The 27,158-nt window shown below is 40.0% G+C and overlaps 1 protein-coding gene across 2 annotated transcripts; it reads left to right on the top strand.

The window, feature by feature from the left end:
- The first annotated feature begins 1,598 nt into the window (after positions 1-1,598).
- SLC25A17 (solute carrier family 25 member 17) lies at positions 1,599-21,610 on the top strand. Of its 2 annotated transcripts, XM_059816666.1 has the most exons (9): positions 1,599-1,706; positions 6,881-6,941; positions 7,972-8,038; positions 10,692-10,843; positions 13,236-13,352; positions 14,046-14,191; positions 16,126-16,221; positions 20,461-20,543; positions 21,006-21,610. In XM_059816666.1, exons 1-9 carry the CDS (start codon positions 1,626-1,628, stop codon positions 21,151-21,153), a joined length of 951 nt encoding a protein of 316 aa, XP_059672649.1. In that variant the 5' UTR covers positions 1,599-1,625; the 3' UTR covers positions 21,154-21,610. The 2 variants fall into 2 exon arrangements, with proteins under 2 accessions (XP_059672649.1, XP_059672651.1); XM_059816668.1 differs by lacking the exons at positions 1,599-1,706; positions 6,881-6,941; positions 7,972-8,038 and adding an exon at positions 10,201-10,255.
- The last annotated feature ends 5,548 nt before the right edge of the window (positions 21,611-27,158 follow it).

The raw sequence follows: 27,158 nt of genomic DNA on the forward strand, positions 1-27,158 counted from the left end.
TACCACAGGTGTAAGTGCTAAGAGCTCTTGCAGCTCAAGCAACAGGCTGCTGGAGAGTTGTGATCAAAGAAATAAGACCTGCAAACATGAAGAACAAATTATGAAGTTATTTTTTTCTGTTCAGAAAGGGAGAACGAAAGATGGAGTAACAATAGAAAAAAAAGAGCCTAGGAATAACATGATACAAAGCTAAGGAGAATTTTAATTCTTATCTTTTATTATATTTTTTTTTTTTTGAAGTACAGGTGAAGCTAAGAAGAGGGGAAAGATTTTTAACACTGGCAAAACCTTGAAGCTATCTGGAAATGAGTGTATGACATGAGAATGGGGAAAAAACCCAGGACAGGAAGAGACACAGATACCATCCCAAGTGATTTTACAAACTGTGGCGTGTCCAACCTCATTTCATTTCCTCAGCTCCTTTCCGCCCTGCAGAACCTCTTCTACACAAACGTTTAAGAGGAGGCTATAGGATTCTTGGTATTTTCCAAACCATGTATTTAATAGTCTTGTCACTGCATGCTTTAACTGCTGCGAGCTGTAGCTACCCTGTCCTTTGGCTGGCTACCTGTGTCTAGTCCTATCTTTGCAGCACTTCTCATTCCATCCTAGCCAGCAAAAGGATTGACAAGCCTGGAGATGCTCTGTTTGTAATGGTGTGCTGTGGTTGCAGGCGCTGGGCAGCCTCTCAGCCGTGAAGGCAGAGGAGGAGTAAGAAAGGGCTTACGGACCAGGAAAAGGAGCAAACAAAAGAGTTGGAGAAGGCAACAAGCTTGATCTGTCCACATGGAATGAGAAATGATCAACTTGAAAAACTGTTATTTTAAAGATACCGGACTTGAGGCAGCAGGAATGGGACTGAAGTTAAAAAAAGCAGAAATAGAATTTGAAGTTAAATATTGTCTCCTCTTCATAATTAAGTGCTTACGTTAAATGTTTGGGAAAGGGAAGCTGGTAGTGGAGAGAAAAGCTATTACTGTACTTTCACAGGAAGGAACAATGGATTTCCTCAGCGTTCCCAGTATCTACCCTAATTCTGTATTTTTCTTGAAGCCACAGCAATTATTCTAAGCTTCTGTGAGGCAGGGCTACTTGGTGTAGAGAAAAAAATCTGATATATAAAAAAATTTGTACCTAATATATAACTGGTACAAAACCAGATATATAAAAAGCACTTCAGACACAGCTTTCCAGTGCCCAGGGCTTCCACTAACGCATTTCCTCCCCGGCTGGCGCTCTTACAGCTGGATGCTGAAGTTCCCCGTGCGACGCTTTCCCGAGCTGTCCCTCCGCCCCTTCTCGTGGGTGTTCACAGGCGGCCTGCGTGACCACCCTGGTTCCCCTCTCACGGAGGGCTCCAGCGCGGCACCCGCTGCTCGGCCTCCCCTCACCCGCCGACGGCCGAGGCGCCGCCGCTCCCTCTCCGCGCTCCCCGAGCGCCGGCCCCGACCTCGGCGTGGAGGCGCGGCAGCACGCATGCGCCGGTCCCGCCGGAGGGACGGGCCGCTGGCGGCGGGGGGCGGGGCGAGGCACCACGTGATGGGAGGGCGGGCGCTATGGCGCGAGTCGGGGCGGCCGTGGGCGGCCTAGATCTGGGCAGCGCCGCTGTGCAGCCGGGCCGGCCGATGGCGGAGCCCACGGGATCCGCGGCCATGTCTTCCATCGTCTCCTACGAGAGCCTGGTGCACGCCGTGTCCGGGGCTGTGGTGAGCGAGCGGGTCGGGGCTCGCGCCGCGGAGCCGTTGCGGGCGGCGCCGGCTGTGGGGAGGGGGCGTCTCCTCAGCGGCGGCCGTTGGCGGTGGCGGGGCGGAGGGGCCTGGCCGGTGGCGTGTGCCCGGGCGAGCGGGGAGGAAGGGCGAGCAGAGCAGCCGTGCCCGCCTGGGGGGGGGCGCTGAGGAGGTCGCGGGCCGCCTTAAGCCGTTGTTTGACGGAGGGCCTGCGCCTGAGGCGGCGGCTTCGGTGGGGTGCGGAGGCGGGGAGCCCAGGGCAGTGCGGGCGCGCAGGCCCGGCAGGGCTGGGGTAGCCTGGCCGGGGTGCTGAGGCGTGAGCCGTGCGCGGCCGTGCCCAAGCCCTTCTCGGTCGCAAGAAGAGGACGTGGAGTGAGGGACTCCCTGACGCCAAGTCTCCGCTCTGCCACCCACCCTGTGCGAGCACGCTTGCAAAGCCCTCGTTTTGGGTAGGGGATTTGAAAAACCTTGAGGCTGGCTCTCCGCCTGAGCAGCTGGAGCCTCCTGTGAACCCAATAGGAGCTGCAGGTGTTCTCCCTCAGAAAGGGAGCCTGTAAGCATCTGAAGCTGGGCATCAAATTAATTATGAAAATCTAAGCCTCGCAGAAGTTAAGGTAGAGGGAGAGTGCTTCAGCTGTGTAAAAGAAGAGTTGTACTAAGCATCTGCATTTGTCTTATAAATACTTAGAAGTTGTGAAGGGTGAGGTGTTAATCAAAACATGAAACAAGCGCAGTGCAGCAAGAGGAGGTCTGTATAGGTTATTGAATTAAATTTTTTGTATGGCACCTGTAAATTTAAAAGGTAGTGTTTAGTTTCTGTAGATTTCCTAGTATGCCCAGCCCTTGAATGAATGAGTAGTAGCTCTGTAAATAGCAATTCAGTCTTGTACTTCCGACAGATGAATAATTTTAGCACAAGGTAGCATGTTGGACCAGATGTATTGATGGATTTCAAGCGAGCTGATGCAGCTGTACTGCTGGGTTACTCCAGAGTGGCAAGAACACCTAAATATGTATTTTAGCAATTGTTGATCTGTTCTGGGAAAACTTCTGGTTCTAATTGAAGTCCTTAAAATAACTTGCAATGTCTTGTAGAGGATGAAAGTCACTAAATGTTATTGAACAATAAAGGCTGATTCTAAAAGGAAAAAAAAGACTCTAAAGATTGTTTTGTCTTTATCATAAATAAACACGGGATTATTGTCTATTCTTTAAAGTGTTTTGAGTCTTCTTATTTAAGCATCAAAGGCAATGGGGATTTTGTTTCCACTTTCAAGAAATGAAACTCTCTCAAATGATCTCATTATTGAAATACTGCTTGTTCTCCTTTTGCTGGCTTGTACAGAAGTTGGTAATATTGTCTAGCCCTCACTGTTATCTTCTCACTCTCGTATACAGATCACACGAATCAGGCTGTGCTCCTGAACAAAGTTTGTGGTATGAACCGAACTTACAAATCCAGCCATAAAATTAAAATGTGTAATAAAATGGTATCTCAGGTCCCTTGGTGGTGTTAATTAAGTTGATAGAAATTCCCTGTTGTGTTTGAAGATGCTTATATCTCAGCAGTGATGTTGCTATGAAGGAAGACAGAACTTTTTTTAGCTATTGGACTTCTGTACCCTTGTGACTTCCGCTTGCTGTCACTAATATTCATATACAATTTAAAGCTCTGGAGCAATATTTTTTTCCTAAAATGAGGTGGATTTTTTTCTTCTATTTTTTTCTGCCTTATGCTGGAAACTTTTTTTTTTGGTTATAATAAAGATGTACTCGTAGATTTAGAGATTTCTGTTTGCTGCTGTATAAATTTTGACAAGGTCTTTGACATGGGTGCTAACTGTTCTGATACTGTCTCACCAGTTGTTTAAATTATTATAAAGCACATTGATGTGCAGATGTGATGCAAGAATTTAAAAAAAGAAAAAGCAACCCACAGAACTGTGCTGAGATAATGAGTCAGAAGAACATACCAGATCACAACATGATAATTTTTGTTTCTGTTCTAATATGGTGAAAGTTCATATATCTTTTGGGCTACCTAGTCAAACACGAGACGAACGAGTAGTTTTGTGAGCAGCAAAAAAAATCAGTGCTTGATTTCCTGTGGACTTTAATTGAATTATGTAAGTATTCTTTATCTCTGCATATAGCTATAAAGTAACCTTTCTGTTCTAAAAGCTGTAGGAATGAGAATTTTATAGGAGTATTATGGCAGCATTCAAGCTGCTTTGTTTGAGTCTGCATGTTGGCTGACAACATTTTTTTTTTTTAAATTTTAAAATTTTTATTACTATTTTTTAGAAAACAAAACTTGAGGCTGTGGTCCTGCATGCCTCTTCTTGGCAGCAGAGTCACCTCAGGTCATTTGCTCTGGCTGCTTACTGCCACCTCTTGACTACTGTACAGTTGTTTATGTGGTGCTGTGGCTGATCAGGGAACTGATCTGACTGAAAAAAGTAGCCTAGTGGAAAAAGTTATTTTTCAGCCAGATTAATTTCCTTGTCTGCGTCGTGCAGGTGCCCAAAAAGTTATGCCACCAGAATGGAGGAGTCAAGGGATGCAAAGGTACTTGACCAAGAGCTGGGATTGCTTAGGCCAGTTTGTACCTACCTGTCCTAGTGATTATTCAGTGATAGCATGACTTGTCTTGGCAAACTGCCGGCATTCAGCACTGACAGGGAGGTGGTGGGAAGGCAGACAGTGAAGCCTCACGCATTCAGCAGTACAGGGTCACACATCTCAGCGTGTGTTCCTGCGATCAGTAATATGGTTTACTTTCCCTGCTGGTCTGAAGTACGATTCAGTGAGGAATCTGAGCCCATTTCAAGAGTATTTGTGGCTGGGGGAAGGGCTGGTCCTGCTCATCCCTCTCCTTTCCCTTACTTCTAGCCATGAAATCTTGTCTCCTCCGTATGATGCTTCTGGCAGTCTCCTTGCCATGTAGTTGAGTTTTTCCATTTATAAACCCAGGAGAAAAGTAACTCTGCTTTTCTGAGCTTTTCCCTCAATTTAGCAAAAGGAGGGGAGAGGGTACAAATTTTTATTGGCAGTAATCTGTTAGATCACCTGAGTTATCGCATGACATTCTGTTGAGCTATAGGCTTTTAAAACTGCTGAAGCTGTAAGGCTCATCATGTGGAAATGGTTCAGAGCTGCACCAGGGGAGGTTTAGACTGGACATTAGGAAGTATTGCTTTACTGAGTGGTTAAACACTGGAACAGGCTTCCTAGAGAGGTGGTCAATGCCCTATCCCTGTGAGTGTGTAAGAGCCATTTGGACAATGCCCTTAATAATATGCTTTAACTTTTGCTCAGCCCTGAAGTGGTCAGGCAGCTGGACTAGATGATTGTTGCAGGTCCAACTGAAATACTTTATTCTGTACCTTGTGTCCACCCCTTTGTCCTGCGTGCCACTACCCCAGCTATTTCCCCATTTCCGTTTTCTGATTTTGAGTGCAAGTGTTTGTGTAGCTCTATGGTGGATTGCATTGAGAGTGGGATTCAGGATGAATCTCACTTCAGGAGGATGGAAGCACGATAAATTGAGCAGGGAGAGGCTGGAACGTGTAGTGACTGTGCAGTCTTGTGGCTGTTTTGTGCATAGGTGTGTGTCACTGTTTTGAGGTTGCCTTCAGAGTTGCTGTAATGCAGCTGTTATTAGGAGGTATATTTTGGCTCTTTCTGGCACTTTTTTATGCTGGTACTGGCCTTCTAACTGAAATTCATTTTTTTTGTAAATTTTTAGTCAGATGGGTTCATTAATGCTACTTGCTGTCCAGCTGTGTACACAGTAGGAATGAGAATGAGCAGACCCAGGATAAGTATGTGGGAGAGCAGAACCAATCCTTTTGGCTAGAGCCCAAACTAAATGGGTTACAATAATCAGGTAATTATGGTCAGGTGTTTCCTTTCATCTGCTACCTGGTGTTACGAAAACTGGAGAAGCTTAAGTCTTGTTAAGACCTCAACCAAGAGTTGTCTTAGTGAGGAAACACCACCTGAAAAATAATCCTGTGTTGCTGGTTGTAGAAATAGGTCCAAGAAGCCTGCTCAGGAGCTGGAGTGTTTCCAGAGGCAAAGCTCACTTAAATGTATGACATAACACAACTCTAGAAAAGTTCAAGTCAGACCATGCAGGGTTCTTAAAACAGTGCTTGTGCGACTTGCGGTGTCCCAGTCCTTCCCACCATTTAAGCAGTTTGCATGGCTACTAAGGAAAGAGTGCCACAGCGTTAGCAGCCACTCAATGCATTTAATACTACGATGGAGTGTTAACAGGTTTACAGCAAGCCAGGGTCTTTTTGAGTTAGATATCTTTTCCAAAAGCTGGGCAATATTAATGCTAGAGTACTAAAGAATGAAGAAGTTGAATGGTGATGGAGAGAGAGGGAGCAGCTGCCTGTATGGAAGATAAGGCCATATGTAAATACAGTACTTAACCCTGTTGTAAAGGAGAGTAGCTGCTGGCTTTTCCATTTAGAGGCTTTAATGGCTGGATCGCACAGGGAGTGAAGAGTGTGTTGGATTCACAGTAAGTGAATCTGGTGACATCTAGGTCATGATTTAATTCATCATACGTAGTTCATGCCACAGGGTGTGTTGTGGTAGGCAGATCTTTATTGCCTAAATTGAAATTTAGTACAATGCTAGATTAAGCCCTGAAAAACTTACACTATCAGTTTTTTAATGCAGAAACGGTTTTGGGGCTTTTTTTCTTAAGTCAAAACAAGGTTATTGTAACACAAAGGTTGCTTGTGTCATATTCTTCCTTTTTTAAAAACAAAAAGAAAAACACAAAATATCCCAAACAGAAGTTGGGTGCTGAGACTAATGGGAGGTAGAGAAGGTGCAATATATTTGTCTCCTGATACCCACTATATCAGCTCTCAGACTTCAAAAACTTTCTCTTTGGGCAAAAAAGTTCTAATGGTTTTAATTTTAGTTTGATCTAATACAAGAGAAAAACTTGTTTCGTAAGTGTGGGGCCAAAAAACACTTCAAGAAGACATTGTTATGTATGGAATTTATCCCCTTTTTAAACTTATTCAATACACTGTTTTCTGGGTGAGAAGTGAAGGGCAACAGAGAGTCTGGCAGGCATCTGTACAAGCAACTGATACACTATATAGCCAGTTTATTTTGTTTTTCAGGGCAGTATGACTGCAATGACTGTGTTTTTTCCTTTGGATACAGCTAGGCTTAGACTTCAGGGTAAGTGTTCAACTCTAGTTTCTTTGTACAATGGTGTTTCTGTTCATCTTGGCTTGGGCACCTGTAAGGGTGGTTGTAGGGGGACAGACCTATCTTGCATGAACAGGAATCTTACCTGTGTAACTCTAGCATCATTTAATCACTAACACCGTTTTCCCGTGGAAGGTAATGATCCCTTTTGAAAGTACTGGACAACCTTTTAATTAGCTGAAAAGGCTGTGTGATGTGTGGCCAGACATGGCTTTTAAACGGTTATCTAAGACCAAAAAGAAAAATAAAGATGTGAGATTACACAGGATTACGTTTGTGTGTTGCTGCTTTTCGCTGCTGAGAACACTTCAAAATGCAGGGGCAGTATCATGAAAACTACTCTAGAGTTATTCCTGAGAATGGTTTAAAGGGAAAGTCAGGGTTAGAACTGGGAGAAGGAAATGTCCAGTATTTACAAAAATGCAATCTGCCTATAAACTTTGTTCTAATGCTCCGTCTCCCAATTAAAAGTCACAGAATGGCCAAGCATTTTAACACTGTGATTAAAGCATTATTAAGAACTAGAGGGAGATCATCAGCCATGTTCTCAGAAATATGTGGTTGAGAAATTAGCACCATATCGCTGTTGAGCAGCTTTCAATGCAGGAAGGCTTAGCTGTTTGCAGATTAACTGTAAGAGATTGCTCTGCTGGTGGTGCTAGTCTGGAGTACAAGGTACAGTTTTGAGAGCACTTAGGCAGGCCAGTTCTAGGTTCTTACCTAAGGTGAAGCTACCTCCAGTTCATGTCACAACTATCAGGTTAGGAATTGGTAACTGCAGATGCTCTGGTGCCCAATGGAACCTGCTACTCTGGGGAGAATGGAAAAAGGAAGTAGCCTTACCTAACAAGTGAAAATAAGGAGATGGTTTCTGGAATTGCTGCAGAAGTAGGGAACGTCTGTGCTTTGTGAGGAAGAAGAAACATGCTAGGAAAGTTAGAGTTGACAATGACTACTAAAAATCAGAATACTCCAAAAGTTTGATTCTTCTGTCTTCCAGTTGATGAGAAGCGGAAGTCTAAGACAACACCAGCAGTCCTATTGGAAATAATTAAAGAAGAAGGCCTGTGAGTAGATACTAATTTTCCTCTTGTCTTAATGTAGGCAAGCTCCAAAACTAATTTGAATTTGCTGTTAAAGTGGAATAGTTAGCCCATGTGGACAGATTTTTTACTTTGAATTAAAATGTCTTCATGTAAGTGTGATCTTATGTGTTCATCTTGAGCTAATTCAAATTAACTTTCTTAAGCACCTTATGCAATTGAGCTGTTCAGTGATGTAACTGTGCCTCCATTAGGGAGGTAGCTGTGCCTCCTCAGAAATGCAGGTTTGTACTCAATGTACCTTCATGTACCTGATAAACCAGCTTCGTCTGCCCGGATTCTTGGGTGTGTCCATTTCTCATAACCAAGATGAAACTCTTGGGCAGCTGAGCCACTTTCAACAGGATAATTGAGATGTGTTTCCCAGTTGGGATTTTTTCTTCTCCTAAGCATATGGAAGTAAACAACAAGTGACTTTTTATGCTGATGAGATTGAAGATCTATCTAAAAGCAGTTAACTTTCAGCAGTGCTGTGCGATGTTTGCCACACAGTCTGGGCTGAGCTGGCTGGGAAAAGCAGTTGTATGCGTGTCCTTGTTACAAGTATTTCCCTAAGTGAATCCCTGGAACTCTTATGTAGACCGGAGATTCCAGGACATTAAAGTTGGCAAAAGTTTAGCTTGGCTAGTAATGTTTTGCCACCTTTGAACTTGAGCAGTTGGCAGTTGTATGCACGAGTACTTCTCAGTCAGTTGGTGATCTCTTTTGTTCATGTTCACTCATTACATTTGTTACAAGAGGGTGTTAAGTAAATGTCAATTAAAAAAAAGGAAAAAGTAAAAAGGAAAAACTAAGAGGTTAACTGATACAGAGAGACTGCAAAACTGGTCATCCTATTTTTCCTGTGAAACAGAAAAATAAGTAATTCTGGCAAGAGGTAAACATTGTTTCTTCCAAAGGTATTGGCAAGGCCTGGCTAAGCAATGATACTAGTTTTGGAGATGTGTCTGGAATAAAAAAAAAAAAAAAAACCAACAAAACCCTACAACAAATCTGAACACTGTGATGCGATCATCTTCTTCGCATTAATTTGTAGAGTCTTGTCTCATATTACACTTTTGTGAGACTGCTTTTCTCATCTAGATGTAACATAAAGCAAATAGGTTTAGCTAATGGACTTTCTGTAGAAGTTTGTCAAACAGCTTTGCTTTCTTCCCTGCACTTTCATCCTTTTCTAAGTGATATGAAAAGTGTTCACTGGCGTACACAGAGTTCTTCTCAAGGTTGCAGTTTGGAACACAAACTTACGTTTTATTTGTGCGTAGAAGGACTTGTATGTGAATTATGGATGCTAGCACTGGCAACTTAAGTTGTTAAAATAAACTCATGTTTTTTGTCATGGTTTCACGTTTTGTACTGCAAGATGTTTCCTTTAAGATTTTCTGATGATGATTTTCAATAAATCAAGCAAAACCAAACTAACACTCTCAGTTAGAGGACATGGTCCCCAGAGGGTGTTTCTCCCCCCCCGCCTTTTTTTTTGGCAGCACAGAAGAGATAGGTAATGCAAAAATTGTTTTAATTCTACTCATGACTAACTGTATAGTCAGTTAATTTGTAATTGTAACTGTATGGTGAGCTAAGCCTGTAACTTCAGAAACAGTCCTAATAACATGGTGTGTTCCCAGCTACATGGGAGGGAGAAGCACTTTTTGCATCCAAGATAAAAACCTAGCATTTACATCATAATAACAGTCAGATGCTGCGTTTACCAGCCTTGCATATTTTATGGTCTCCTTGGGGATCTTTATATTCTGTATATTCCCAATATTTTAATGAATACTAAAGGGCCTCCATGATTACTGCTGGTCACTGAGGAGATTTCTTATGCTGTTAATATGATACCAGTTCTCTACCTGGCCTGTGCAGCTTCAGTGAAGGTGCATATTATTACCCTTTTTGGATGTATTGCAGAACATACTGGGGATGTAGGGCAGTTGTTGAGGTGACCCTGTTTTACAGGCTCATCATGCCTGTCAGATATATTTTTTTCTTCCTTACTCTAGTTTCTTTTTTTATTATTTCATGGTGAAGGAGTAGTTGTCTTAATTTTTTTCCAGCTATGTTAATCATTGCTGTGTTTCCTTGGAGATGTGAGCATCTCTTTACTGGGATGTTATCTTTTGTATCGGACTGACAACTCCGTTTCTCAACAAAGATGGGAATTCTCCTCATGCCTTGGTATGTTTTAGTATATGGTTTGAACTGACTGTATCAGCCTGTACGTGAACATACATATGTCAAACATATTCATCCCCTGGATGTTTGTAGTTCATTGCTGGCTGTTGGTAGAGAGCAAATATGGTGGTAAACTCACTTTTGGAGTGAGTGAGCCCCAAGCTTCTCACTGTAAATATATTGTCGCTCTACAGCTTCTTTTCAATGGCATTATTCCTGATTACTATAATTTATATTTATAAGTGCTTAATTTTTTTATGGTACAGTCAGGAGTTTAGTATGGTATGATTTGTTACCATTAATGATACAAACATATCTAGTTAGTATTGTGTGTAGTATACAGTATTGTATCTCTGGGATCTTCCACCAACTTGTAAAATCAACAAGATCTCATGAATACTTTGCTGATCCCTTACCATGACTTTTTCCTCTCGATTAGGTTGGCACCATATCGAGGATGGTTCCCTGTTATCTCCAGCCTTTGCTGCTCCAATTTTGTTTATTTTTATACATTTAATAGTCTTAAAGCTCTCTGGGTCAAAGGTCAGAATTCAACCACTGGAAAAGACTTGGTTCTTGGGGTTGTTGCAGGTAATACTTACATTTTTGATTAAACTGAGACTTATTTTTAGTATATTCTATCTAATGTTTTTCTTATGAAGTCCACTGGAGGTCCCACTAAGTGCTTACACTTCCCACTGTGTGCAGATCTGCTTCATTGTACAGCTCTGATTGCTCTTCTGAGTCTTCTCCACCTCATGAGTAGGTGCATAAACTGTTCCTGTTGTGAATTCTGGCACACAGCACAGTGCTGTTGCAGTCTAGTATTTTATTTGTGTCTGGTGCGTTTTTTACCATGGTATCTAAGCATCGTTTTTTAGATGTTGAAGACAAGTGGCAGGGAGAGGTGATAGGTTTTTTTCAGAGGGAAAGATACATGCCAATTCTGAAATATTTTTGTTTAGGATAAGTAAGAGCTTCTAATGTAAGGATTTGGGTGCCAGTTTTCAGATTTCTTTTTGGATTGTCATCTGAAAGTGACAGTAAGTCCCTAGATATATGCAAGTACAGTGGGAACTTTATGTTCATTTTCATCCCTTCCTCTCATGTGGATGCTACAGTGGCTTCTTTGAAGGGATGATGACAGTAGTGGCTTTTCTAGCAAATCCAAAGTGAAAAATTACCACTGCTTGCCTGTGCTGTTCTACAGGAACAATTGCTCATGCAACCACACAGAAACAAGCTGATTTTAAAAAACCTGCAAAAAAAACCCAAAACCAAAACCCTGTGATTATTCGGGGGAGTGGTGTGGTGTGTGTTGTTTACTTTTTGCTATTTTCTTGTACTTCCAGTGTGTAGGCACAATGAATGGCTGAATAGTTGGGGGAAAGTAAGGAAAGAAATTCTTAAGTTGGCTTTATCACTGTGGTGAAACTTTCTTATAATTACATTCTGGAAAAAGGCTACAGGAATTAGGGTAATAGCTTGTCAGTTAAATGACTTCTCCAATGTCTGTAGTTTGTATCCTTATAATGGAATAATATCTGGTGTAAATTAAAAAAATTGCACTTGAGGTGTTTACTAATTCTCCCTATCCATCTCCCATTCCTCCTACTGGTAGCAAATACAGATTGGAAAAATATATTTTAAAAAATTACCTTTCCAGTCTGGAAAATAAAGTTTTATCTCCTTTAACTGAATCTGGGTGAAAAATTACAAGTATATTGTGCTCTAACCTCTTGCTCCATAATGTAATCACTTTGACTTTGTTTAGATTAATGTGGCTTGCCTTTTCTAGTGCTTGATTTTGCTCAAAATTTTTTTGAGATCTGACTGTAGTCCTTATGAAGGATACTGAAATATCGTTATATTTATATTCTGCTTTTCTAAATTCTCTTAAAGAAAAAGAACAAACAGGCATAAAGTAGGTAGTAAAGTTTCACTTTTTTCAGATTTACTGTTCTTGATAGTGATACACTGTGTCCATCTCAATATAACAAAATAATTCAGTCTGTCACTCAGACTCCTACCAAAGCAACCAGTGTAGAAGCAATTGCTAATTTCTGTGATGCAGGAATACTAATGAGAAGGATCAGAACCTTGTTCTTACATAGTTATTTCAAAGTAACTGTCTCAGTCACTACTGAACAGGAAAGACCTGTACCATGTGATTGCAGAAATAATGTCACTTAATCCTTCTCCCTGTTATTTTAGAACTGTATTTTGCAATACCTCTTTGTTGCATCCTTATGTATGTTTGTCCATTTCTTCTCCACCATCCTACTTTCTGATACTCAGCTTTCAAACTTTACTGTTGGGGTTTGTTGCTGTGTGTAATCTCTTGCCACTTCTAAGCCTCAATTAAAATATTTGCAAAATCCTGTGTTTTCCACCTAAAGTGTACTTAGTGAATCTGGAAACCAGATATTCTTTTGGCAGTGTAGGAGCTCTGTTCTGGTAATCAAGCTGCATGCATTTATCTGTTTCGATCTCTCCTCATAAAATAATCCTTCTAACCTTATCACTCTGTGTTTCTTCCTGAAAGTAGGCAGGCAGCAAGTCATCATGAAGTGAAGTAGGGCATGAAAAAGTAGTGTATCTTCTGCTCCAGTGTGGTGTAGGATGCAGCAAAGTAACAAGTTTACTTCAAATTCCTTCAGCTTGTTCACACTTGGTGTGTTTTGGTGTTTGGTGGTTGTTTTTTGGTTGGTTGGCTTTTTCCAGTTTTGGGGAGGAGTAGCAGAAATGTCTTCCCACTGCATGCAATCTGCTGACAACTAATTCGTGTTGGAGCTGTAGGGAGGGATACCTGAAGTAGTTTATTACAAATTACTAGTTTACTTTTGCTGTTATGCTGTGTTAATTTTTCCCCCTCTTCTTACCAGTAGTTTCAGTAGTGTGTGAATTGGGGTAAAAGGGGATAAGAGAACATTTGAAATCTTCTGGTTGTGTCTGATTTTCTTTGTGCTATGTTTTGCATTAGGTGTAGTGAACGTCCTATTGACCACTCCTCTTTGGGTAGTGAACACACGTCTGAAGCTGCAGGGAGCAAAATTTAGAAATGAAGACATTGTACCAACCAATTATAAAGGCATAATAGGTAAGCATCTGTTGTTGTCTTCAACCATAGAGAAGTTAATTAAATGAAATTTATCAAGGACTCTGAAGTTTGAAGACTTTTAGTAACCCATTTCACCCTGGAATCTCTATGCTTCCCTATCACTTTGCAGTCATTGAGTTTTACAGGAAACTGGATTTGGCCATTTCTGATGGTAATTAAAAGTTTGTAGTATGCACACCTATAACTAAAATATCTTTTGCAAAGGCAGGTTTCTTATCATACAAATCCTGGAGTAGTAGTGAGGTGGTAGCTGAGAGTCTGAGTTTGGGCAGACAATCTGCAAATTAAACTTCACTCACCTTAATCTCTTGATCACCCACATGTTCAGGCTGTCTTCCTTTAAAAATAAATAAGTAAATAAATATTGGGTTTTTTTCGAAGAAGGTTTAGAAGACAGTAATGTTCATGCTGTGCTTGCTCTAAAAAGGGTGGGGTGTCTGTGCAGATTATAAGTTTTGTTTATGTTAATGGTGATGTGAGCAAGAACCTCCTTTGTCACTATTTTTCCGTTAACTTCCAGATTAGAATAGAAGGAAAAAAAGCCACATAAAAGACTGCAGTGGATTTTTATACACTTTAAATATTAGGCTTTAAGTGTAGCTTTTCTTACCTTCTACAGTGAGAATTTTGTACTCAAAATTTTAATGGATTTTTTTTCACCTTTCTTCTCAGATGCCTTTCATCAGATAATGCGAGATGAAGGAGTCTTAGCTTTATGGAATGGTACTTTCCCTTCCTTGCTGCTGGTCTTCAATCCTGCCATACAGTTCATGTTTTATGAAGGCTTTAAACGGAAGCTTTTGAAAAAGCAGCTGCAAGTGAGTATGTTTTGAAACCAGGTGATGGATATGCTCTGTTATAAGACATGTGTTCCTTGAGCAAATTCAGAAATGTAGGTTTGGTTTTGGCTCTTGTATTTTTGAGGTGTTTTTTGAGTTAGTATAATATATCTTGAAAAAAAGATCCATCATCATGAAGTGAGAAGTGACTCTTCATTGTCCCTGGGGAAGATATTCCTGTGATGAATTCCTCTTTCTGTAAAAATAAAACTGCACTTCTTGTCCACATTTGTTTAGATTTGTTCACAGGTCTTGATTTAAAGTAGATATATTTCAATTCTAATACGTTTTATAAGTATGTTTGTACAGACTGTTTTGAAGTTAACCTCTTAACCCTTTCTCCAGTAAATCAAGTATATTGAGCCTTTGAAGTATCACAGATTTGTTCTGGACCCTGTCATTTTAATAACACTTTTTTCTTGAAGCCCTCAATTTTTCAATATCCTTTTTCCAAGGATGGACACTAGAATTGAATACGGCATTGCAACCATACCTCCCTGATTCTCTAAATAGAGGTAGAATCCCTTTTCTGTCCCTGCTTTCTAGTCCCCTTCTTTATTTTTCTTTTTTCTCTATATCAGATATAGCATCTCGCCTGAACTCATGTTCCGTTTATGTTGGAAAACATTTGTCTTACATTTTAGGATAATGTCATAACATATGTGTTTAAGCTGCAGTGCTTTGCTGTTAATTTGTGACTTAAGAATGCATTTGGTTGTATTAAAATGTTAGATCATATCAATATGTTACAAAGTCATCTTGTTTTTCCTCAAGACCCAGTGAAATTATTTTTGCCTGAAATTTTGCATCATAAATGAGGCTTGGGTTTTTTACCATCTTTAGTCAATACTGCAGCTGTAGCACTCTATTTGTGCTCGATGGATCTATCCAGTTCCATTATGGAGAATACATTTTTTGAGTGATGAGCTGAGCTTCTCTCTGCATTGTTATTTGCCTGTTGGCTAACTGCTGTATTTATTTCTTGTGTTTCTTTTAAATTACTTAGGTCTACCTTAAATTAGGGCATGTTTTCTCCATGATCAGTGGAGATGGAAAATACTCTTTTCCCCTAGCAATGGTAATTTTTATTTTGGACAACAATTTTCTTCCTATTTGATCTTTTCCTGATTGTCTTAAGCCTATCAGAATTACTTTTTTAGGATGTGCATGTGTATGCATATTTCTGACGGCAATCATGTTTTGCAAATTTGGAGCATGTTTTGAGATGGGCACCTGCTTATTTTCAGTGATTAATTAACACTGTTAGACTGAGGTGTACTGTAATCAGCTTAGGCTATAACAACGTATTTGGTGCATTATGGAACATTGTGGACTTTGGAGGTGAGGATGGGCTTCGAGCAGGTGTTCTTAACTAATAGGGGGATGAGATTTTTAGCCTATGTCATCAAGACTAAAATTCTGCCTGATAGCATAGTGATTATGTTTCAGGATTATAGAGCGATGTTGAAGGAGTCTTTCACTGTCACTTTTTCACAAGTGTGTCATGTGGCTTATTAGTTTAAATGTTGCAAAAGCTGAAATGCGTATTGATTGATGGTATGTTTAAATGCTACTTCCCTTATCTTTTGTCTACTCTCAGTGCTTTAAATTGGTCTGATTGTATGGCTTTATCTCCACTGTGTTTTAGTAACCTAGTGAGAGTGAGCAAGTGAGAAATGCAAAAGCTTGTGAGCAGATAGAAGTTACGAATAAACTTCAGTTGTGGGAAAGTAAGTTGGTTGAACTAGAACTAACTCTTTAAAATGAGAAGACCAGAGACTTCATGAAATCTTTATGCCGAAGATACTTAGATAACCCAGTAGCAGGTACTGGTACAGAATCCCTAAACACATAAGGGTAACTGGCTGTTTTGGTACTATGTGGGAGTAATATGTTCCTTATCTATTGAACAGCTCACATCTTTGGATGCTTTTGTCATTGGTGCAATAGCCAAAGCAGTTGCCACCACCCTCACTTATCCTCTGCAGACAGTACAGTCAATTCTGCGGGTAAGTAATAATTTCATTTCAGGGTAACTGCCTCTGACTTGTTCTGTATAATGCAAGCCCTGTTCATATGACTTGTTTTTCTTTGCATTAATGAACTTGTCATTTTGGGAACTCCTTTGCACAATGCAGGTCACTGTTAAGGATGTTTCTTTTCTTTGATCCTATACTGACAGATTCTGACAGAACTTGGTATTACTGGTGCACATTTGTTTCAAGTAGTTGGCAGGATTGACAACATAATGCATCAGTGCAGTGTCTCACAGAAGCTGATGCACCATACTGCTTTTAGGCACTGCAAAAATGTAGACTTACTTCTTGGAATATAAATAGAAAATGTGTCAAGTGGAAAGCTAAAATTAAATCCTCCAAACCCAATTTGTTTCCAGATGACCTAGGGTAATCCAAAAAAAGTTCTACTCATAGGTTTTGGTTTATTCAGATGATGGCCTGGCCTTGTTAGTAGCCAGAACATGATTCATCAGGGGAAGATGAGCTCCCTCATAAATAATATCTTTGACTACTTGCCTGGCCTTGTAAGCTAATTGTAGTGGTAATGGAAACACTTGTATTTATTCTCACTTGCAGCTTGTATGTATGCTGGATAATGCTGCTACTTTCAGTATGCACCAATACTGCTGTAATATTGAACCAAGACAAAGTTGATGGGGGGGGGAGAGACCTGACCATACATAAGCAAGCATATTGTAGTTTAATTTTTGTGCTTTTTAATCTATTTTTGTAAGTTGTTTCTTGATTATTTTTATAACAGTTAATTATTAATAAATATTTCTACATGAAATACAATGCTATTTTCCTAAATAAGGAGAAGCCCTAACTTGCATGTATGGTAAATCCATTATATATGTTCTAAAACTTGTATAAATTTGGAGAATTAGTTGAATTATTGAATGTGAGCCTTCCATGCTAAGGGTATCACTTTTCAGACTTGTCTAATAGGGGATTTTTCTTGTTAATTGTTCATCTGGAAAAAGTGATTTTCATGCGAATTTTGTAATTATTTTAGTTTTTCTTCTCTCTAACTAGAGTGGACTAAATGTATTTTGATTTTTTGATAGCTGTAAAAAGATAGTTTGGTGCTATATTTCAAACCAACAGGACTTGAATATATTTACTGTGTGGTTCCTGCTACCCTGAAAAGATGCTAGATAAAACTTTTGTGTCTGCACAGCTTTCTACTTCACCACCCTAATGGTGCGCAAAATGGCATCTGCATTGTAGATGTGTCAGCCACATTGTAGTTTTGTCAGCAGTCATCTTTTCTGAAGTCTTCATAACTTCTGATGATCAGCTGAGCTAGTGCCTTCATTCGATGTCTTATCCTGTTTTGACAGCCTGGACATGCATCAGGAGTTAAACTAGTAACACAGACTTTAATTACTGAAGTGACAGATAGAGAAGAACATTTAAGTAAATTCAGCTTTGTTTGGATAAGTTGCAACATCAGTCTGTTTTTTATTTGTGATGCATTTTCTGCTGGCGTAAAGGAGAACTGTAAGGAAAGTTGGAGTGCTCTATCTTAACTTTAGCATTGCACAGCAGTGCAATTTTCATGGGGCTACACCAATATAACCGCTTCAGCCCTTGTTCCTTTCCATGGTTGCTATAGAAATGGTTGCAATCTTATGACTTCATGTTTTGTATGTCGTCTTTTGGCTTTTTGAACAAAATTATTCTGTCTCTTGGTGACAGCGTCATTCTTTAAAAAATAGGCAGCTCTGTTAAGTTGTGCTGCCAGCTTGATGTACTAACCAGCTGCTGCTTACTGCTTACCTCAGCTGAAGTCAGCTAGTTCACTGCTTGCCTGAGCAGTGATGAGTTGCCTTTCTGCTAGAGCGCAGCTAACCATCAGTGTTCTGGTGGTGGTGGGATTCTTCTCACGGTGGCCCACTGTGAAATAAAGTAGCCTATATGCTACTTCTCCATGCCAGTCCATCCTCTCCCTGTGCTGATGGGGAATACAAGGACCCTCCATGCCAGATCATCCTCTCCCTGTGCTGATGGGGAATACAAGGACCCTCCATGCCAGTCCATCCTCTCCCTGTGCTGATGGGGAATACAAGGACCCTATCTCTAGTTCTGCACTTATTAGGGCTGACTTCCTTCCCTTTGTTCTATGAAAGAAGTAATAGCCAGAAACCCTGAACACTTCTGGTGAGAACAGCAGAAACATGCATCTGTGATACTTGTGCTGTCCAGTTTAAACTTGCACTACTTCGTAATGTGTTTTCTAATCTAAAGATAGCATTTTTAGATTCGATTAAGTTTTTATCACTCTCTGTGATGTTAAAAAAAAAAAGTTATGAATAAAGGTTTAGTATTTTCAGAAATAACATTTTGCGTGAAGTGAACTTTGTATAGTTGTGGCTTTTTGAAACAATTTTAGCAGATTGCACGCAAGCTAATACAAGCTTGATATAATGCATAAAAACTTAGACATCTTAATTAAGTTCTATTATCAAAGTAGAAGTACAAGATTTTTCAACCTTAAACTTTTAGGATCTTACTGTTGTTTGAAAGTTATTTGCATTCTTTGTAATGAAATCTCTACACCTTTTCTTTCAACTTCTTGGAGAAGCGCTCTTGCTTCCATATAATGAACAGTGATTCTGTGTAATTGATAGTGGTGAGCAAGCTTCCAGCCTTGCCATTTGGTATGTCTATCTCCTTTTCAGTCATTAAAAATACATGCCACTGGTGTTACTCGTTAAGCAGTGAAAAAGCTTCTTTAGCCTATGTGTCAGTAAGCAGTGGATAAATTAAATTTGCCACTGAAGAAATAGCAGTACTGTTAATGTTCTTAGTGATCCTGGGTAAAAAAGTTCACTTTAAAACTCAAGCCTCTTTTTCTGTATTGTAGAGAATGCTAGTCCCTTTGGGAAATCTTCTCCAGTAATCAGTGAAGTATTGACATCCTAGGGAGAAATTAACTTTTTTCCCCTTGATGGACCTTTGCAGTGCAAGAATAGTCCGATGGTAGAGAAGACAGGAGAAGGAAGCACCTAATCCTAGTGTAGTTTGGAAACATATGAGTAATCTGCATGGAGACTGACATTGTAACTTGGAACCAGATTAGCAGTTTTTGGGGGGTGTGTCTGAGTCTTTGACAGTAGTCCCTAACATTGATTTATCAATATCAAATGAGTTAGTTGCTGATGAGAAGATCGTGGATTATGAGCACGTATTTGCCTAATAAAGGGAGATTTCCAATAGTATTCTGTTGCTGTTGTTTCGATCTGAGTTCTTAAGACATATAGTAAAGGGCCTTTTGTCATCCTGACACTTTCTTGTAATTCCTAAACTGCCTAAGTCTGCTTGCATATTCTACCTGCTGTCAATGGTAATTTCTTACACCTAAGAAGTAGCAGTTGCCTCAGTAAGTTCTGGGATAAACTCATCCATAGGCAGTTGCTCAAGTTCACCTTTCTTAGTACAGAAGCATAATACAGGATTCAAAAGCTATTTGGCTATGTTATAAATACAAGTGTGGCAACCCATGTATATTAGTAATTCATAGTTACAGCTTGCTGACAGTACTATCAATCTATATCAGATAAAAGAATCAATGAACTCTAGAAAAGGAGTTTCTGAAATTGCTAGTTTAACTCTGAGACATAAAATTACAGCAGCAGCTATCATGTCTACTGAAAAACAGTTTGGGGGTAAAGGAACGCAGTGAGTAAGAGAAGTATTCTTTAGGCCAGGTAGGTGGATCAAACAATTTTGGATTCTTCCACAGCAGTTCACTTGTAAATGATTTGCTCCAAGACCGTTGCTGGGCAGATAAATTTTAGGTTCAGCTATGCAACCTCAATGTAATAATGGCTTGCGGATGTATGAGGCTTTGAATCTTTGTTAAATGAAAGCTGAGCAAGCCAGAAAGGATTTGAATGTCATAGCCCTACTAAGACTCTGCAAATTATACTTTTGAGATCTTAAACTGTTTTTTCCAGAGCAACTGAAAGAGAGCAAATATGGCCATGTGTAACACTTCCTTAGAATCCATCTTAAAACCAAAACAAATTATTGTAGCACATACTGTTTTAATGCTTGCTCTGTAAAGTTTAGTGTGAGCTTTTGCCTCAGTTCTTCAGATGGGTAGTATAACCTGGAAAATCTTAAGAGGTTTAAGATAGGCTCTCTGGATTTTACGCATGTGTTGGGTTCTGTGCCTAGCACCATGGGGAAGTAGTACAACAAAATGCTCTTCCTTTTTTTCAGTTTGGACGCCACAGGTTGAACCCAGAGAACCGAACACTAGGCAGTCTTAGAAATGTTCTTTACCTTCTTCAACAGAGAGTGAGGTGAGCTTTCTGGGTTTTTTTCTAGCATGATATAAAAGACTTGAGTATTACTAGTATGTTGAAAATGTTGCTGGATCTGACTTTTGTTTCTTTTTGCCCCCCTTAAACTTGCCGTTTGAGTCAACCTTGGTTTTGTAATATATTGCAGAATAAGTACACAAAACCGAATTCTCCTAAATATCTGTATAGTAAGCGGTATCAAGGATATCTGTGGATACCAATTAATTCACCTCTCTTTTGAAAAGAGGCAAGTTTCTTGCACAGAAGATTTAACTTTCTGCAGAACTTTAAAATATTATTAAACATAGCTGGCACTCAAGAGATCAAGAATGAATTTAAGATTCTTACAGTTGTCATTAACTGTACTTGTGATATTTAATTCTTCTTTGTAGTGTACTGATTTACTTATAGAAGGCTATTCACACTTGTTTTCTTTTTTGTTTTGTTTTTTTTTCTTCATAGGCGTTTTGGATTAATGGGACTCTACAAAGGCCTTGAAGCAAAGCTCCTGCAGACAGTTCTTACTGCTGCTCTTATGTTTCTAGTGTATGAGAAACTGACTGCTGCAACCTTCACAGTCATGGGATTAAAGCATTCGCGCAGACATTGAAAAAGGAACCTATGCCAAAGATTATGGGGTCTAGAAAACACGTTCCATTTCTGAGGCCAGGCTGGGTAACAAAGGGTCATCGCTTTCTCTATTTCTCTTTAGCCACCTCCATCTCCATTATTTGGAGAAATTTGGAATACGCTCTGGAATACAGTCTATAGGAATTGTTGCCATGAAATCAGGGATAGCTCATTCCCTACTCTTCTGTGGACTCACTGTATTAAGAAACAAAGCAGAGACCTTATTTAAGCACTTGACGTGAAATTTTAACTACTATATGATTTAGCTGACATTCTTGCCAAGAATGTCAAATCTCTCACTATGCTTCCTTGTTTTCCCTCAAATTATCCTCATCTATTCTTCTATCTTTACCTTCTATCAGCAGCTGGTGGGGCTGGTTTCATATTATTTCCTTGACCTGTGTTTATGTCACTTTATATTTGGTTCATTAAAATAATTCATAAAGAACAAGCTTTTTGACATAGTTTTCTTTTAACTTCAAGTAAGTTTGTGGCACAAAATGATAGGATATTGCCCCAAATACCTGGTGGTGAGATTTCTGAACTGCTAGAACATACATTACCAGTGAGTAGGCACACTGGCTTCTTGAATCCACCTATTTGAATCTTGAAAATTTTGAATGCAGATACTGGCTAGGTAGGAGGAACATATCCTCTTGCTTTTTCAAGCTGAGTACCTCAAGCAGCTTCAAGAAAATGCACTTGCTACACAGAAACACATGAAGTTCTGTAACCCTGTTCCTTTGTGAGAATACGTGAATTCATGCTGTTTTTCATGCGGACAGGGAGCAATACGCTATGCTCCAGAAGTGGTATGCCCTCTCAAAAATGTGCTTTAATTATTTTTCCACTGATCTTCCCAGATGCTTTCCTGACCATAAAGCACAAAGGTCATAACTGTTGTCCCAGTTAATATAAGGGTATATGTTCTTTTTGCATATTTCTGTTTAATAGTCCTAGGCCATAAAATCCAAATAAATCATGTTGTGTCTATCATTAAGTTTGCAGCAGGATTGTTCTGAAGAATAGTATTATATTTAAAGTATTGAGAAACTCCATGGTAGTTTAACACCAAGAATGTCTGGGAGAAGCATTAAGTGCTGCAGGAAACATGTTACTGAATTTTTTTTCTCAATTGAGTCAATTCTAAGTATGAAATTGGAATGCAATTCTGCAGGTAATGCTGTCTTTCGAACAAGAATAAAAACCTTTACACTGACTGCTTCTTTTAAGAGTATTGGGAGTATCTATATACAAGAAAAATGCTCCGCACTTGATGCGTGATGCTTTTCACTCCAAATGGGATTTACGTAGGACAACAAGAAAGAATGAAAAAGCACGATGAGCTGTAATTATACACTGCTAGATGACGTGAAATTTAATGAAAGACTGTAGACCCCACCGAGGAGAAGAAACAATCACAATTCTGAAAATTTCAGTGAAAATATTCTGCTGACTGAAATAAGTTATCCTGTGGAAAGATAGCCTTCTTGGTGTTTTTAATAAGAAATTTGGAATCATCAGTATGGCTCTTGGTAAGCTGCCTCTGAAATTCCAGCTGTTGGAATCATTGTGGGAAGCTGAGAGGCTGTTGGCTTTATGCAAATGCAAAGTGGTTCTGATGCCACTTTGGCTGAAATCTGCATGGCTGCTAGAAGCTTTAGTTCAGTGTGTCTTAGATTTTTTTTCTGGTCTATGGCATGAAGGAGCAATTCCTTCAAATACAGAAAGATTTTTCTGGTTGCTTTACCCATAAGAAGAAAGCAAGTGCTTGCTTGCTATCTAGCTGAAAAATACTTGCCTCCCAGCCTGTGGTTTCAAAGGAATTCTTGTTTCTGCAAAAAAGCCGAATACAAAACAATCGTGTAGAGAGGAGTGCTGGCCTTTGCTGTGTCTGCATTACTGTTAAATCTGGAATAGACATTTTGTACTAAACTCTCTACTCGGCTCTACTGACCAGCTGTTATAATGAAATAGTTTCATAAAGGGATGAAACCAAAAGTGATTGAAGCTGGGAGCATCTTCAGTTTCTTTTTAGTGGTAGGCCTGTGGTATTTAAAACTTTTTTTTGCTTCTGCAGTCTGCAGTATTGGTTTAGACAGACTGAATTCACTGAAAGACTACTTAAGCTCACGTGACTGAGCCAAACTAAAGGTGGTTGAGGAATTATTCAGTTGTTTGTTCAATCAGCAGGCAAAGGTTCATCTTACAGGTGGTACCTCTGCCTAAGTTCTCAGGCGTAGCTTGAACAGATGATGGCGTTTCTGTTAGAATTGCTAAAATTATTTCAGGCTTCAGAGGTGTATATGAGTATCTTTGAGATTAAAAAAGCATAATTTATCAAAACAAACTATGAAAGATGGTATTTCTAATCTTGGTACTAGTGTAAGTCACCCATGGTAGACTAAGACTGCAGAAATAAAACCAAAATACAATAATTTTAGTCTATTTTAAAATATATTTACATAAATTATTATTTCCTGATGGCCCCCTCACAAGCAAATGTGTAGCTTCAGGAGGTAGTGAAAAGACATGATTTAGCTAATCTGGCTCTCTAGTTAGGTCATTTCACTGAAAAAAAGTAGTTGTAGGAGAACTAATGACACATTTCCATGACAAACAGCACAAAACATATAAGCCACCTTTTAGACAAAACGGACTTTTAATTGACATTATCTCAGTCTTTGAAGCTGGAGATGGACATGAAGACAAGAGTATGAGATATTGTGGCACAAAAATCTCTAAGCAGAAGTATTTGTAATGAAAACCTCCACTCTGGCATTGCTGTTGCCAGTGCACTTCATTGCTGCTCTGTGGGCAGTATGTAGCTGCATGTTCCAGCCAAAAAACTGTGTTGATTGACTTCTAGAGAACCTAACACCATATTTTCATCCTGAAGTGAAAAACAGACCTCCTCCCTCTTGAAGGGAGAGATGATTACAAAGGACAGCAGCAGAGCGGATTGTCTACCTTAGCCAAGTTCCATCATGGATAATTCTGTCCTTGGCTCAATTTAGGAGATTTAAATTAATCCTGTCCTGTTCTTTCTTTTGCCTGCCCCACACTTTGACTGAAGCTAAGAGACCCCTAAGGCACTTTAGAGATTGCAAAGCAAGTGGCTCTTCAGGTATTTGTGATGTTTGAGTTGAATTCTGCTCCTTTTTGTATTCTAGACCATGCCTCTCAGAATTATGTAGGTTGTGGGCCTGTATAAATAATAGTAGGATGGTATTTAACACATTTTAGCTTCTTTTAATGTTACTCACTAAGCCTCAGGTTAGAGGTTGAGAGCTGGTGAGGTGTAACATATACTCTTTGTCTTAAAGAACATTGTTGAATTGCTGAATGCTGCTCAATAGCACTATCTATTGCAGAGCTAGTTGTACTTTGCTGGAGGAGAGTCAGTCCAACCTGAAAGCTGGCACACACCCTGTGTGGGAGGAAAAATGAGATTTACCTCTAGTCTGTCCAAGAGGAATAGAATGTGCTGTACTGCAAAGCTTCTCGTACAGATTAATCCTTCCATTATGCATCTTACTGCTCATCTGCAGAGGAAGGAAAAGGGGAGTACTGACCCTGCTCCTTGCTGGCCTTTTGTAGTAAAGGCAGGCAAATGCAGTCCATTCAGATGAAAATAGGTGAAGCTTCAAGACAGGGATATTCCTCCACAGGGGTCTGTTGAAAAATGCAATTATTGCCATCGATGGAATTATTTTTCTATCACTTACGAACAACATTTCTCAGCTGATATGCTTGGGGCAGGAGAGTACAGAGCTGTGGGAGAGCAGGAGCTCCTTAGGAGAGCAGCAGCGCTTACACCTGTGGTTGGATTTTATGTATTTTTTTTTTTTTTTAAATCAATATGATTTAAAGCACAGTGTTAGATGGGGAGGCAGGATATCTAAACCAGTTGTTTTCTTGTGTTTGTTTAATCACATAATCTAAAAGGCTGAATTCTTTCTCTGCAAAGGCTGCTTCACATGGTGGGGAGAAGATGTTTTTTGCCTAACAGACCTCTCTGCTTCTTTCAGTTGCTGTCTCTTGCAGCAGAAACTTCTTGCTTTTAGGGCATGCTCCGACGGTGTAGCCTACAGACACCTCATCAAAGGAAGTTTTCATGGTATGGAGAGGGGTCAGGTCCATCTCTTGCACAAATAAAGCTGCACACAACTGCATGGTCTGCACAGGGCTGCTTATGCAGACCCACTGTAGACCCAATGTATAGCTTCACTAGTGTGTAACATCAGGATGTAATTTCCTTAATAATATTTATAGCTTACAGGTTTTGATAGCGCTAGATAAAATAGTAAGGTTAGTTTTAGGATTTGATAACAGCAAGAGAACTCATTCTGAACTGGCACTACACTGTGCAAGAAGTTGCCTGGTACAGAATTAGTTTCACTATTCTCCCTTTGGTTTGTGTTTGAAAGAAATAGACTCCAGAACCTTCTGGAAAATAGTAATTTAAGAGAGATGCATCCACCTTTCTATTTGTCTATCAACAGTTTTCTCTGCTGTTCATAGCAATGTAATGAATCTGTCAAAACAGCTGGGAGGATAGCGCAGCCTCTTTAGGGTAAGGGGCAGAAGCTTGTGCAAAGATAGATTTATTTTTGCATTCTCTGCAGTCGGGGAGGTACCAGTGCAGTCATTGCGGCTGGAGGAGAGGGGAGAGCTGTAATTTGGTGGTGGTTCAGATCAGAAAGCTCAGCAAGACAAGAACCTGCCCCCAGAGCTAGTAGCAATGCAGATGTACAAGTGATAGCAAGGGCAAAAACTATCTGTGAGAGGTTCCCAGATGTACATCTCCAGCACATTAACAGATCCTGATGTAGCACTTGTGCAGGTGGCCTGGCTCATGGGGGTGCTATCACAGCAGTAATGAACTACGCAGTTCACATCATCCCCTGAGCCGTATCAGCAGCGAGATTTTTACAATGACTGGCTGAAAAATTGGATTTATATTCTTTTGGAGATGGAACGGTCTGGATAGGGTTTTTTTCTTGCAGAATACCCCACTACTTAGTGCTTCTAATTTGCAGTGCTGTTTGCTGTGATTTTTCAAAGCAGCTGAAGGAAGTGATAGGTGTGTCCAGGCTGCTGGTATTTTCGCTTGGATTTTGGCTGGCCAAATTACATTAAGGTGTTTAGGAGGTCCCCCTACCACACCGATACACTAGGTTGTAACTGAGTCAGAAACAGCTTAAAAGGCACATGGTTACTGGTCACATTGGGAATGGCACCTCAGAGGAGCAGATTTTAGCAACAGGGAAATCCTCTTCACAATGTTGTATTTGTAGCGTTATCACTCCTGCCGAACGCCAGCTGGACATATGTATGCTGGGCTTGGGGGCATCTATGCAGAAGGGGCCTGGGATCAAACCCTGCCAGCCTTGGCATGGTGAGATCAGCCTCGTTTTATCCATAGGAAAACACATTTTTCTGGCTTCACCCAGTGCTCAGTTCACATTGAGAGAATTGCAATCGTCAGTGCTTGTTATCCAGCTGTCGTCACAGTGCGCATTGGTCTTATTCTTAGTAACAGCTAATCTCTTTGGTACGCTTACATCCAGATATGGAGGACGCAAGTTATTTTTTTTCTGACAGGATTTATTTGGAATTAGAGACAAATGCCTACGAGGCTTTGGCAGGCTTCGCTGTGGCTTCCTTAATGAAAATTGTCGCTTTACAATTCTTGGCTTGGTCTTTCTGATCTTAATCTGTGATGGACAGAAGATTTCAGCATGTCTAGGTGGATTAGAGATGTGATGGGGCCCTGCTAAATGTCCCGTTATCTCAGCTGAGTGATGGCGGCCCAGAGTTGCTGTTTTGAACAAAAAAATCTCCCCTGTCCTGTTATTTTTAGGACGTTTGTTGTTCTTTTAATGTCCTTGAGGAGCTGTGGTGACTTGCTAATGTGAAGTTTTTACGAAGCGCTGCCTTTTGTGAATGCTGATGTGAGAAAACTAATTTGATGGATTTTTC

Source organism: Gavia stellata, chromosome 4 (genome assembly GCF_030936135.1).
Source record: "Gavia stellata isolate bGavSte3 chromosome 4, bGavSte3.hap2, whole genome shotgun sequence".
NCBI classification, from domain to species: domain Eukaryota; kingdom Metazoa; phylum Chordata; class Aves; order Gaviiformes; family Gaviidae; genus Gavia; species Gavia stellata.

What these genes read in the sequence shown, in the direction of transcription:
- SLC25A17 (XM_059816666.1), top strand. Translation starts at nt 1,626, where the DNA reads ATGGCGGAGCCCACGGGATCCGCGGCCATGTCTTCCATCGTCTCCTAC. An exon ending in TTTTGAAAAAGCAGCTGCAA is followed by an intron (nt 14,192 to 16,125) that starts GTGAGTATGTTT and finishes TCTATTGAACAG; the next exon opens with CTCACATCTTTGGATGCTTT. An exon ending in CTTCTTCAACAGAGAGTGAG is followed by an intron (nt 20,544 to 21,005) that starts GTGAGCTTTCTG and finishes TTTTCTTCATAG; the next exon opens with GCGTTTTGGATTAATGGGAC.